At 38.1% G+C, this 13252-nt stretch overlaps 1 protein-coding gene across 6 annotated transcripts in view; it reads left to right on the forward strand.

The window, feature by feature from the left end:
• Nucleotides 1-13252, forward strand: part of DENND1A (DENN domain containing 1A) — a 535812-nt gene that overhangs the window by 38195 nt on the left and 484365 nt on the right. For all 6 annotated transcript variants that reach the window (XM_068552005.1, XM_068552010.1, XM_068552006.1 and 3 more), the window contains exon 2: nt 6277-6347. In XM_068552005.1, the coding sequence (XP_068408106.1) occupies nt 6277-6347 (71 nt within the window). The remainder of the gene's footprint in view (nt 1-6276; nt 6348-13252) is intronic.

Raw genomic sequence — 13252 nt, forward strand, 5'->3', positions numbered from 1 at the left:
ATATACCTCAGCCCCCTCAGCATATAAGTTTGTAACTAAGGAGACAGTGTGCTAAAGTTTTACCCTAGTCCATAGAGAATAGGTTGCTATTTTGCTTTAGAATACTAGCTGGTGTGAAGATTTGATAGCTGTGAAATGAGTAAGGGATCCCAGTACTGTGTGTGTCTCAGTTTGTACTTCTAAATAACACTTAAAGGGTTGAGGGCCTAGCATGATGGCATGGTTATCATATGCAGCAGGTTCATTTTGTGAGGAGTTATTGTTACATTTTTCTCCTAATCTCATAATATGTTGTAATTGAAGAAAAGTAGGTCCTAATTGAAAGCTGATGATCCAGCAGAGTGATCAATAGCATGATGCTCTTTAAAAAAAAAATTAGCTTTCCCGCTGCCTGAATATTGTCAAAGCCTTTGTCTGTTTCATGACTTCAAGCTGAGTGTACTTAATCATTTTGAGAACACGGCCCTGAGCACAGAGCATGGCCCTTCCAGTGAATCACTAAGAATTGTGTTCAGAAGAGTGTGGTATTGAATAGAAATGCTCTCTTGCCTTACTCTCAGGCTTCATTCTCCCAGAGGCAAGAACCGACCAGACCTCCCTTCTTTCAAACACATTTTAACTGCTTGTGTGTCGTTTTTTCGTATTTAAGAGCCAAGGCTGTTGTCAGCAGGTGTGACTTATTGATGCCTTTGACTCCAAAGGAAAACATCTTTAAAGAATAACAGTCAGGTGTAAGCAGTGTGTATTCAGTAAGTTACCTCTTGTTAGAGAAAGAGAAACAGTTACTCTCTGGAAACTATGTGTCAGATGTTGGAGGAAAACTCATTCATCAAACATTTATTGTGCCAGGTGTAGGACTAGGATATGAGAAGACAGTTGGTGCCCTCAAGGAGCTGCCAGTCTAGTGGGGGAGACATATTTAATTAGAGGGACATGGGTGGTTCTCCACCTTGGCTGCACACTGGAATAAGTTGGGGAGGTTTTAAAAAAAAAAAAAACAATGCCTGGAGATTCTGATTTAATTGTTCTGGGGTGTGGCCTGGGCGTCAGGACTTTTAAAAGCTCCCTAGGTAGTTGTGATTTTGTCAGGGTCGAATGTGGTAAGAGCTGCAAAAGTGGGGAAGTACAGGGTGCCTTGGGAGCACGGAGGAGGGGCACTTAACCTAGTCTAGGATGTGAGTGTGGGGGATTGAGAAGGCTTCCCAGGGAGGAGGAAATGCCTGAGCCTAAGGCTTGATGAAAAAGACTGGACAGATAGTTCCTTCCAGAAGAGCAGCTGAATAAGGTAGAATAGTAAAGTGGTTAGTGCCTTTGGATGATCCATGCTGATTCTGCCACTTCCTTGCTTTGACTTTGGCTAGTTTATCCTCTGAGTTTGTGTCCTCATCTCTAAACTGGGGGTAATAATACTTACGGGGTTGTTGAAGATTAACTGAGATAATGCATGTACGGTGCTTAGGATCATGCCTGGCACCTAGGAAACAGTAGGTACGGGCAGTGGTATGGTAATGATGTTATCATTAGAGAATCAGAGCATGGTTTGTTCAGAGAGCTACAAGTAGTTCTCTATGGCTGGATCTTAGGGTGCAAGACTGCACGAGGTAAGGGTGGGTGGCAAAAAAGAGCTTGGCAGATGGGCAGAGTTCCAGATCATGGAGGTATAGGAGTGTAAGGCAACTAATAATGGGATATCATGGCAGAACCAGGACATTTCCATGGTAATATGTTAAGATATGATGTGCTCTGGGAAAGCTTGGGTCTGTATTGGAAAATGGCTCGGAATATAGTATTTTTAACTTCACTACATGTACTGAATTAGCAGGAGTGTTAATAGGACAGAAATAGGATTTTCAGTTCCTTTAGCCAAGTAGTTAAAAATATTAAGCATCTTAAAGAGTACTGGAGGAAATAAGTAGTCTCAAGGTATTCAGTAGTTCCAGAGATTCTCTGGAAATTGTTACAGTATTAGTGGTTTAATAAAAATATTAAGTAAGAGTCGCTTGGCCATTTACATTTAGAGGAGACACTTTAAAACTTATTTTTTGATGTGCAGAGAAATAGAAAATGCTTCCATCTGCATTGGCTTCACTGGCCCTTACGTATGTTTGTTGGTATGTTATATAACTTGTCACAATGTCACAACATTAGTCGCTACTTCTTCTGTAATGTAACATGTAAATGATCATGGATGAGCATGACTATAACTTGTATAGTCCAGTTTGTTTTTAGGGTTGTAGTCAGCTTTTTGCTTTTTTTTTTTTTTTTCCCCTAAAGAGACTGTCATAATCTTTGGCTCCATGTAATAGAGCTCTGGCAGCTATTTGAACTGAGTAAGAAACTTAGGTAGTTTTATTATGCATTACAATGAGGCAGTAACTATGGGTAACACTAGAAGAGAAGTTAGCTTAATTGCTTCCACAAATGCTTATTTTCTTTGAAATCTTTTATTGCAAAAGCATTGTTGGAATGATGGATTATTGAGGTATACCTTATGTTTATGTTATATGTACAAATTATTTGGAAGAAGAATTCCATTTAACTAGATCAGTGGTTCTTAAAGTATGATCACTAGTCCAGCAGCATCACTATTACCTGGGTACTTATTGGAAATGCTAATTCTTGGGTCCTACCCCAGAAACCCTGGAGGTGGGGCTTCAAATCTATCTTTTAACATGCTAAAGTTTGAGTCATAAAAGTGTATAATCACTCCAGTCATTTATTGAAATACTTTAGACCCCAGGAAAGCTAGTCTGTACTTCCTTTATTCCTTCTCAGTATTTATTTGATTCTGGCTACGTGCCAGGCACTGTTTAGGTACCTGGGAAAAACTAGTGGGTATGACAGACAAAAATCCCTGCTCTCCTGCAGTTTACATTTAGAGGAGGGAAACAGGTTGTGATTGGTGTGATGTGGGGAATTAAAATTCGATGGTAGAGAGTGTGTTGGGGAGGGCCTTTCTGAGGAGGTCAGGTATAAGCCTTATTTTGAATGACAGGAAGGACCACCTATATGAAGATCAGTACAAAAGGCTATAAGATAGGAATGAATTAGGTGTGTTGAGGAGCAGACAGAAGGCCAGTATGGCTAGAGTGCAGTGGGCAAGGAGAGAGAGGTATGAAATGAAATTGGAGAGATAGGCAGAGGCCAGATAATGTAGGACCTTATAAGGACGTTTTTCCTTCTCATTTTTAAAATTATAGTAAAATGCACATAACATAAAATTTACCAGCCTAACCATTTTTCAGTGTATGGTTCAGTGATATTAAGTACACTCATATTCTTGTGCAACCATCACCACCATCCATCTCCAGAACTGAGTTTGGTGTTTTTTTTTTTTTTTTTTTCCTGCTTAACTGGTGGATATCAGGAAATGCAGGTCTGAGGAAGAAAAGTGCCATTTGTGAAGTTAGAAATGCTTCTTAGAAATCCAGATGGGGATGTTGAACAGGCAGTTGGCTAAGGGAATCTGGGGTCAGGGAAGAAGTCGGGTTGGAGACAGGACTTTGGGACTCATCAGCATTTGCCTGGTAATTAATGCTGTGAGACTGAATGAGATCATTTAAGTAATGAGTGTAGACAGGGAGAGGTCCAGCACTAAGTTTGAGGGTAGGAGAGCTTATGTGAGAAGGAATCAGCAAAGGAGCAGCCAGTAAGGCAGGAAGAATACCAGTTGAGAGTGATGTCCTGGCAGGCAAGTGAAGACAGTGTTTGGAGAAGGAGGGCAAACCAATCAGCTGTGTCAAATGCTGCTGAGAGGTTAAGACAAGCATCGAGAATTGACCATTTTGGCACATTTTAGCAATGTGGAGGTCATTGGTGATCATGACAAGTTGTTTCAGTGGTGTGATGGGTTCAGAAGCTGGTTGAAGTGTGTTAAAGAGAAAGGGAGGAGAAGAAGCAGAGATAATGAGTTTAGACAACATTAGGATGTTTTCGCTTAGAGAGATAGCAGATCTGTCCAAACCACCTTAATTTAGTGGCACAGATTAACATGTCGGAGCTCCAGTGTTAAAAAATTTGGTATGTAACACCTTTGTATGCTCATGTTTTTTCCTTTCAATTTTTTAAATGGGGAAAAATAAACTTAAAAGTGGACATTTGGGTAAAATATGCGTGGAATCTCCATGGAGTCCTAGGGTCCTGCAGAATACATTTTGAAAGCCATTATCTTAATCCAGAGGAATGAAATTCTGAGATGAAATTCAGCCAGTTGCAAAATAGGCTTAAAGATATTTTTAGGTTTTAGAGGGAATCTTCCTGGTACTCTTCAGATGACCTTAGAACATTCCTTTCTTTCAACAAGCCCTCTACTTTGAGATTATTTGAATGAAGGGGATGTTCCATATGGTATTTTCCACAAATGTTTTGGTGACCAAATGATGCTGACCTTGTAGGTCTTTTTCTACTCTCTTGCAGGAAAAAAAAAAAGCACAAAAACATTTTTAAACAGCTTTCTTAAAACTTGAGTTTACCTTTATTTAGTTAAGTAAGATACTCTGATTTAATGTCTAATTTAAAAATTATATTTGACAAAGGTATATTTAAATTCCTTGATTTTTAGAGCAGCCAACTCTTTTCACTCTAGGTAGTTATTTAAAGCACAAGCCCAAATTTCTCCTCAGTGAGGAAGTAATGATCCTTCACATGAGAAATAAGTAGATCCCTGATTGACAGACAACTACCCCTGAGGAAGTAGAGGGAGTATTACCGTATTTTACTGAGTCTAAGATGCCATTATTTATAAGATGTACTGTTATTATATGTACTACTAAGAAAGAAAAAAAATGTTGCCATTTAGAATTGTAAGATGCAATAGATTGTAAGACTTGGGAAAATGTGGGGAAAAAATTTCATCTTAGAATCACTGAAACAGTTTGAGCGCCAGGAGGTCTGAGTTGCAGCTCTGGCTGTGTTTGTGTTTCTAACTAGTTGTGAGACTACTGACAAGTCACTTAGAATTTCTTTGCTTCAGGTTTCTCACCTGTATGGTGAGGGTGATGACTGATCCACATACCTCATAGGATTATAATGAGGATGAAATGAGATAAATGAGATAGTTATTTTGAAAAGTGGAATCTACTGGGCAAATTCAGGGTATTTAGTTGATTGAAATTAAGCCTTAGATCTGATTAGGCAACTCAGAAAGTTTCTTCTCTGAGCTTTGTTGTCAGGTTTAAAATAGAATTCAGTCATAGATGTTTGAATGTGTAACATTTTCTTCTACTAAATAATTTTCATGCAATCTGGAAATAATCTTTTTATTGTAGTTTTAGAATCAAAGAGAAAATATGAAGATACTATAACTCCAATGTTCTTATCACTCAGAATGAACAACTGTTAACATTCTCTTAGTGCTATGATCTTTTAAAAACTTAATATAAAATATTTATGACATAAAAAGGTAAAAGGATATAATAATGAACATTCATATACTTGCCATTGCCAATTTAGGCAAAGCCCCCTATTAGCATCCTGTCTTTGTTATAGCCTAATGAGATAGGATACTGTTTCTCTTGAGTCTTTAAAACCTGTAAATAAGCAAGTTAACTTCATCTGAATATTTTGTCCTGGCGTATGAGGGAGAAGGTTACTTTGTGCTAGTGTTGCCTTGGTTTGAGTTTCCTCAAAATTCTATTTATGGTTTTGGAGATCCAGCTGTGTAAACTGGAAATATGACATCTGTAAAATCATAATAATGGCTAAGCTATTATGTGCCAAACATTGTATCTAGGCAATTTTTTTAAAAATTAATTAATTAATTAATTTATTTTTGGCTTGTGTTGGGTCTTTGTTTCTGTGCGAGGGCTTTCTCTAGTTGTGGCAAGCAGGGGCCACTCTTCATCGCGGTGCGCAGGCCTCTCACTGTCGTGGCCTCTCTTGTTGCGGAGCACAAGCTCCAGACGCGCAGGCTCAGTAGTTGTGGCTCACGGGCCTAGTTGCCCCGCGGCATGTGGGATCTTCCCAGACCAGGGCTTGAACCCGTGTCCCCTGCATCGTCGGCAGGCAGATTCTCAACCACTGCGCCACCAGGGAAGCCCCTAGGCAATTTTTGTGTGTTTTCTTTACATTTCACAATAATTCTTCTGGTTAGGTATTTTCATTTCATAGATTAGGAGGGCGTGGCTCAGAGAAGTTGAGTAACTTGTCCAAAGTTCCACAGCCATTAAGTTGTGGAGCTAATGATTTTAATCAAGGTCTGCCCTATACCACAGCCTGCATATTCTATACCATGCTCCCTCAATACTTGTCAGTAATCACAATCTGTTTCTTTTATAGGCAAAACCCAGAGACCATGTTTGAAGTGTATGTTGAAGTGGCCTATCCTAGGACAGGTGGCACTGTTTCAGGTATTTGCATGTTCCATTATGATATGGCGTGTTTGTTTATTGTATGAGCTAGCCATGCATATCGGATAATATGTGAATATTCTAAACTGTTACTTATCTTTAAGTATGTTTAAGTGTCTTTCCCTTTTATCTGTGCCCACATCATCCTAGGGAATGGAGAATAATTGCAGTGAACAATTTAAATTAAGAGTTTTACTATAACAGCCTTGAAATATGGCTTTATTCATTGTAATCATTGGGTTTTGGTTTGTATCTTTCGGAGATGCCTGGAAGTCAACTATTTAGTATGAAATATTGTCACCTTGCTAATAAGGAAGGTTTAGAATTAGGTTACAAAATAATATAAAGGGAAATCTCTGCCACTAAACTGGAAGGAGATGTTTGAAATGGATTTAGTTCAGTAAATTTTGTCAGCTGGTTAAAAAAAGGTTGGAAATTAGTTGAAGGAAACACCTCCTCTGGCTTTAGCTTTTGGACTAATTTGGACATGTATTCCTGAACAACAGGGTCTTGGATAAGGTTAGCGTATCTTGTGCAGGCTGAGTAAATCACTTCTTGACCTAAAATCCTTCTTGGTTAATGAGTAAAAATAACCTTCTGACCTAGTGTTCTTTTTGCTGGTGCCTAAGAGAGTGATGCATTTGCCAAAGGTATGTTAGGGAGCAACTCTCGGTCCACACACCAACAGTTGCATGTATTATTTGGTGTTTATGGAGAATGAATTTATTTGGATTAGAAACTTGGAGTAATCAGGATTCCAATGGTAGTTATGCCCATAATTGGCTATACAAACCTTGGACATATTTTCTACTTCGTTATTTTAATTAGATTGTAATACTCATAAAATAGTTACCTTTTATTGAGTATCTGTTGTTCTGTTGTCCTACATGCTTGACATACATAGTCAGTCCTTACAGTACAACCCTTAAAGATAGTTGGATGGTATCAACATTATGCCTATGAGAAAACAGAATCTGAGAGGTCAAATAACTTACCAAGATTATACAGCTACTGTGTGGAATAGCCAGGGTTTTAGGTTCAAGTCCTCTTCACTCTGCTAAGTTGCCTTCTTGAGGGCAGTGACCATGTTGTACACATCTCTCCATGTCATCTGCAGGGCTTTGCACAATGTCACCAATATTTGTTAAAATGAATGCATTTCTCAATATCAAAAGTGAGAATTGCGTGAGCTCCACTTTCTGGATTATTTCATGAAGGCTGTGAAACATGTTATAAACTTGTGGTCATTCTATAAGTAGAATGTTAATATTCATCTTAAGTTATGCCTCTAATTGTGCAAACCATTGGATTGGGAAGGGAAGTAGCTGATACTAGGTGTGTTCGTGCAGCAGTACCTCTGTGAGCTGACTCGTCAGAGTAACCAGTTGGTGACGGCTGTGATTTGACAGATTTAAGGACAAAAGCTTTTATTTCTACAGTTGCTAATGTTCCCCTTTTCAATGCTGTAGGATTTTTTCCCCCAAAGTTAAAATGAATTTTCTTGGGGAATGTGAACAAAGTTTGATGAGTACAAATAAGAAAAAGGAACAAAATGAAAAGTCTTTACCTTATCCTCTTCTTTCAGTCATCTAATTCCTCTCCCTGTAGACAACTCTTTTCTTGTTTAACCCTTTAGTTTACTTTTTTAAAAACTTTAAATTTTGAAAATATTTTAAAAGATAAAAGTTACAAGAATAGTTAAGTGCATACCCCCCTTTCCTTAGATTCATCAATTGTTACTATTTTGCCACATTTGCTTTATTACTGTGTGTATTTTTTGCTGAACCTTTTGAGAATAAGTTGCAGACATTGTGACCCTTCAACCCTAAATACTTCAGGATATATCTCCTAAGAGTAAGGACATTTTCTTAAATAACTCCAATACAGTTACCAAAATAAGAAAGTTAATGTCATTTGTCCATGTTTAATCAGTTGTCCCAATAATATCCTTTATAGCACTTTCGCCTCTGATGCAGAATTCAGGATCATGTAATCCATTTAGTTTTCACATCTGTTTAGTTTTTTTCAGTCTGGAACAGTTTTGCAACCTTGTTTTTTTTTAAACCCTTTATGAAATGTTTTTGAGGAAATTAGGTCTCTTGTTTTGTAGAAAGTCCCTGGGTTTGAATCTGATTGTATCCTCATGATTAGATTAGGTTATGGATTTTGTGTGGGAGTATTTCAAACGTGATATTGTATCCTTCTCAGTGTATCATATCAGCAGGGACATGATGTCCATCCCATTATTTGTGGAAAACTGTGCATAAAACTTTTGTGTACAGTTTAATAATTATAAAGTGAGTACCCATGTTACTGCTATTCAGGTTAAGACAAATAATATTGCCTGGTTCTAAGGAAATTCTGGTCCTGGCAAGAAGACCCCTGCCCTAGCCCTATACTTTAGAGGGCCCTGCTTTGGCCCTCTTCTGAAGTGCCCCTTTCAGGCAAGGAGTCTGTGGGGCCTATGGGACATGCTCATTTAGAGCCCAAACCCTTCCATCCTAGACAAACTTTGAATACCTAGGATCTAAGAATTTCTTGACCCAATGGCCCCAGGCTTATTTCCAGAGTCTGTGTGAGTCTTCCCTAGGGTTTGTCCTTCTGAGGGTAGACTGGCTACTGGTGTACACACCCCTAGGCCCAAGGGGTGGCCTAAGGGTATCTGTTTGTGGGGAGTAGGGTATGTGATGGAGCTTGGGCTTGTGAGTAGAGGTGACTGCATCCCTGTGTGTGAGGTTCCTGGCAGTGTGGGATGGAAAAGGGGGAGATGGACAGTGGGCCAGGGGCCAGTTTTCCCTGAACCATGTTTCTACATGGAACTCTAAGGAATCCCAGAATTTTCAGTGTGAATCTGGCCTTCCAAGTAGTTATGATAGGAGGATGGAATGTATTTTATTTAATAGTTTGTTAGCTTATTTCATATCTTGTAAATATTTAGACATATGGTTTGTGGGCCTCTGTTTGTACTCTTGCCAAGGCCCTGTAAATGTTAGAGGTGGGGCTGGCCAGTGCCCCAGATGTCCCTCCACTCCCCTTCTCCAGAGGTAACTACTATCCTGACTTTTATGATACTCATTTCTTTGTTTTTCTTTGTAGTTTTACCACATAAGTATAGTTCCTTGAAAAATTTTATTTAGTAGTGCCTGTTTCTGAATTTTATAGAATTATTCTGTATGTAGTTTTGCTGCTTGTTTGCTCAAGTCTGTAAGGGTCCTCTGTGTTGTTGTGTGTCATTTATTTTCATTGCAGTGTAATACACTTTAAGATTATATCACAGTTTATTCATTCTACAGTTAAAGCACTTGAAGTTGTTTGCAGTTTTTGGCTATTACAAGCAATGCTGCTGTGATCTTTATACATAAATCCCGGAGCATGTAAACATACTTTTACATAGGATATGTACCATATTTGATTACTGGATGATGCTAAACTGTTTTTCAAAGTTGATTGTGCTTGTCTACACTCCCTGCAGCAGTGTTTGATAGTCTTTATTGTTCAACATCTTCATTAGTCCTTAATACAATTAAATTTGTTGGGTTTGGCCAACCTGATAGTTGTGTGGTAGTATCTCCTTGTTGTTTTTATTTGCATTTTCCTGGTGACTAATGAGATTGAGCACCTTTTCATACGCTTATTGACCTCGTGAATACCTTTCTTTTTAAAGTGCCTGTTCAAGGCTTACTCATTTTTTAATTGTTTTCTATCTTTTCCTTGTTGATTTATAAGAAATTGTTTGTCCTGCTACTATTAATTATCTGGTCAAGTGTGTTGTAGATATTGTCTCCTACTCTATGGTTTGTCTTTCCCTCTCTTTCTGGTATCTTTGGTCAAAACTTCTTGATTTTCATATCTACAGTTTATCAATGTTTTCCTACCCTACAGATATGAAGCTATTATCCTATATTTTCTTCTGAGAAATTTATAGTTTTGTCTTTCACATTCTTTAATATATCAAGGATTTTAATTTTCTATTAGATGATTAATATCCAGAAAAGCTAAACTTAAATTTGATTCCTTATCCATGATTTTTAAAAATTGGGAAACTAAATAAAACCAAATTACTAAGATATGCTATTCCTCTACATAAAATGTGTTTTTATAAAATGGTCAGGTGCTTCTAAATAATACCTAAAAAATTACCTCGCAATGAAAAGGATGACAGATGTGAGAAAGGCTGGTAAGAAATACTACTAGACGTTAAAGACAGTTCTTTTTCCCATCGATTACTTTTAATGTCTGAACTAGTGAAGGTATTGTCAACTCTCATGTGTTCTTTGCTCTGAAAGCATTCCATGACATCCATGGAAGGGACATGTATTCTGTCAGTTCTACTTAGATATTGCATCCAGACCTGTGGCACTGAGTGGGACATCTTCCAAAGATTGTGCAAATAAAATTTGGGTACACAAACTGAACTCATGGTGCTGCTTACTTTCTTTGGGAATTCGTAAGATTTCCTAGTTGCTAATACCAGTGAATAAGCTGTCACTTAGTATTTGATTTTAGGTAACTTTTGTCTACTTCTACAACCTTTTTTTTTTTATACAACTTATTATATCTGCCTTTTTCTGATACCATTTTGCCATTTAGATGATTGCAAAGAATGTGTCTTAAAATTAGTCTTTGTTCATTGGATCTGCATCTCTGATCTCTGCCAAAATATCTGAGCAAACTTAAATACAAACCTTACGCTATACAGTACTAGTGTCTGGGCATAATCTTCTCTTTGAAGTTTGTTTGCATCACCCAGAGGGCTTAATTCCCTGCTGTGAGAAGGTGGGTTAGAAAGCACTGCAACTGCTTTATGGGTCTTTAATTGGAGGATTTAGTATACATTTTGTTCTATAAATTTCTGTGAGAGTTTCATTCTTATGATTTTTTCTTATACTGTGGTATATTATGTTCTCATTGTAAATAAAAAAAATATACTAAAAATTTTCCAATTATTTGAGTACATATTGGCAGATTATCCCTGGTGTGTATTTTTTTCTATTCATCTTTAAATTTTTTTTTTAAATTTATTTTATTTATTTATTTTTTGGCTGTGTTGGGTCTTCATTGCTTCCCGTGGGCTTTCTCTAATTGAGGTGAGCGGGGGCTACTCTTCGTTGTGGTGCGCGGGCTTCTCATTGCGGTGGCTTCTCTTGTCGCAGAGCACGGGCTCTAGGTGCGCGGGCTTCAGTAGTTGCGGCTCGCGGGCTCTAGAGTGCAGGCTCAGTAGTTGTGGCACACGGGCTTAGTTGCTCTGCGGCATGTGGGATCTTCCTGGACCAGGGCTCGAACCCATGTGCCCTGCAATGGCAGGTGGATTCTTAACCACTGAGCCACCAGGGAAGCCCATATTCATCTTTAAATTTTTAGTAGCTTGTTTTCTTACTAGTTTTTGACTATGTATAAATTTTTAGAAATTTTAAAAAATTATAAAGAAGAGAAAAATTATTACTCAGTAATAACTACTGTTAATGTTTTTTTTTTTAAATTTATTTATTTATTTATTTATGGCTGTGTTGGGTCTTCGTTTCTGTGCGAGGGCTTTCTCTAGTTGCGGCAAGTAGGGGCCACACTTCATCGCGGTGCGCAGGCCTCTCACTGTCATGGCCTCTCTTGTTGCGGAGCACAAGCTCCAGACGCGCAGGCTCAGTAGTTGTGGCTCACGGGCCTAGTTGCTCCGCGGCATGTGGGATCTTCCCAGACCAGGGCTCGAACCCGTGTCCCCTGCTTTGGCAGGCAGATTCTCAACCACTGCGCCACCAGGGAAGCCCTACTGTTAATGTTTTGATTTATTTCCTTGTAGCCTTCTTTTGTGTGTGTATGTGTGTGTGTGTAAATATATAAACTTTTCCCCCCAACTTCTGCTACATGTGTGTGTTTTCCTTGTTTGTTCTCCCTCAAATCATTAAACTTTTCCTATAATTATTAATATAGCTTTGTAAAAATCATTTTAGTTGCTATAAATTATGACATCATGTTTATGTGCTGTATTTACTCGTAATTACATCTTTAGATTGTTTCCAGGGTTCTTCTGTTGTAAATAATGCCAGTGAACATCTTTTGTGTATAATCTTGTTATTTAGGTACGTGAGTTTAATGTTTTAAAAAGAAGTAGGATCATTTTGAGTAGATCTTTGATTTATCTTGTTCTTACTTTTTTAGTGCTTTCTTTTTTTTTGCCAGTTTCATTTTGTGTACTCCAATTTATGTATTTGTTCAAGAACCCACCAGAAAATGAATACAGTCACCTCCAGTTGTGAAAGCTCCCAGAGCTGAGTTCAGCCCGTCTGACTGAAGGTCTCGAAAGAGGGTGCTCTTGCAAGAGGGATGAGCTTGCCCAGTCCAATGATCAGATGGTACTGGCATGCTGAAACTCTGGAATGCATTTCAAATACAAGTGTCTCGTTACAGCTGGCATCTCTGAGCCTGCTGCAGGCACTCTTGGGCAGCCACTTTGCACTGGGAGTGGCAGCATCAGGTTCTCAAGGCTGTTCCCCAGACCAGCCTCCCTCTGTGTCTGCTCTCCTCCCAGTGTGTTTAATACCTTAGTCCAATGGCCACTTTTTTTTTTTTTTTTTATTCAAATGGTAAGTTTTATGTATATTGTGCCACAAAAATTAGGAGTTTGGGATTAACAGATACACACTACTATATATAAAATAAACAATAAGGACAGGGAACTACATTCAATATCTTGTAATAACTTATAATGGAAAATATTCTGAAAAAGAATATATATATATGTACAACTGAATCACTTTGCTGTACACCTGAAACTAACACATATTGGTAATCAACTATACTTCAATTTAAAAAAAAAAATAAGGGAGTGAAAAACAAAAAGAAACCCTTGATTAGTATGTGCATAAAAATGCAGGGCTGCTGCAGCCTCCATTTCTATAACTGGTCACATT

The sequence above is a fragment of the Eschrichtius robustus genome, chromosome 10 (assembly GCF_028021215.1).
Source record: "Eschrichtius robustus isolate mEscRob2 chromosome 10, mEscRob2.pri, whole genome shotgun sequence".
Taxonomy (NCBI): Eukaryota; Metazoa; Chordata; class Mammalia; order Artiodactyla; family Eschrichtiidae; genus Eschrichtius; species Eschrichtius robustus.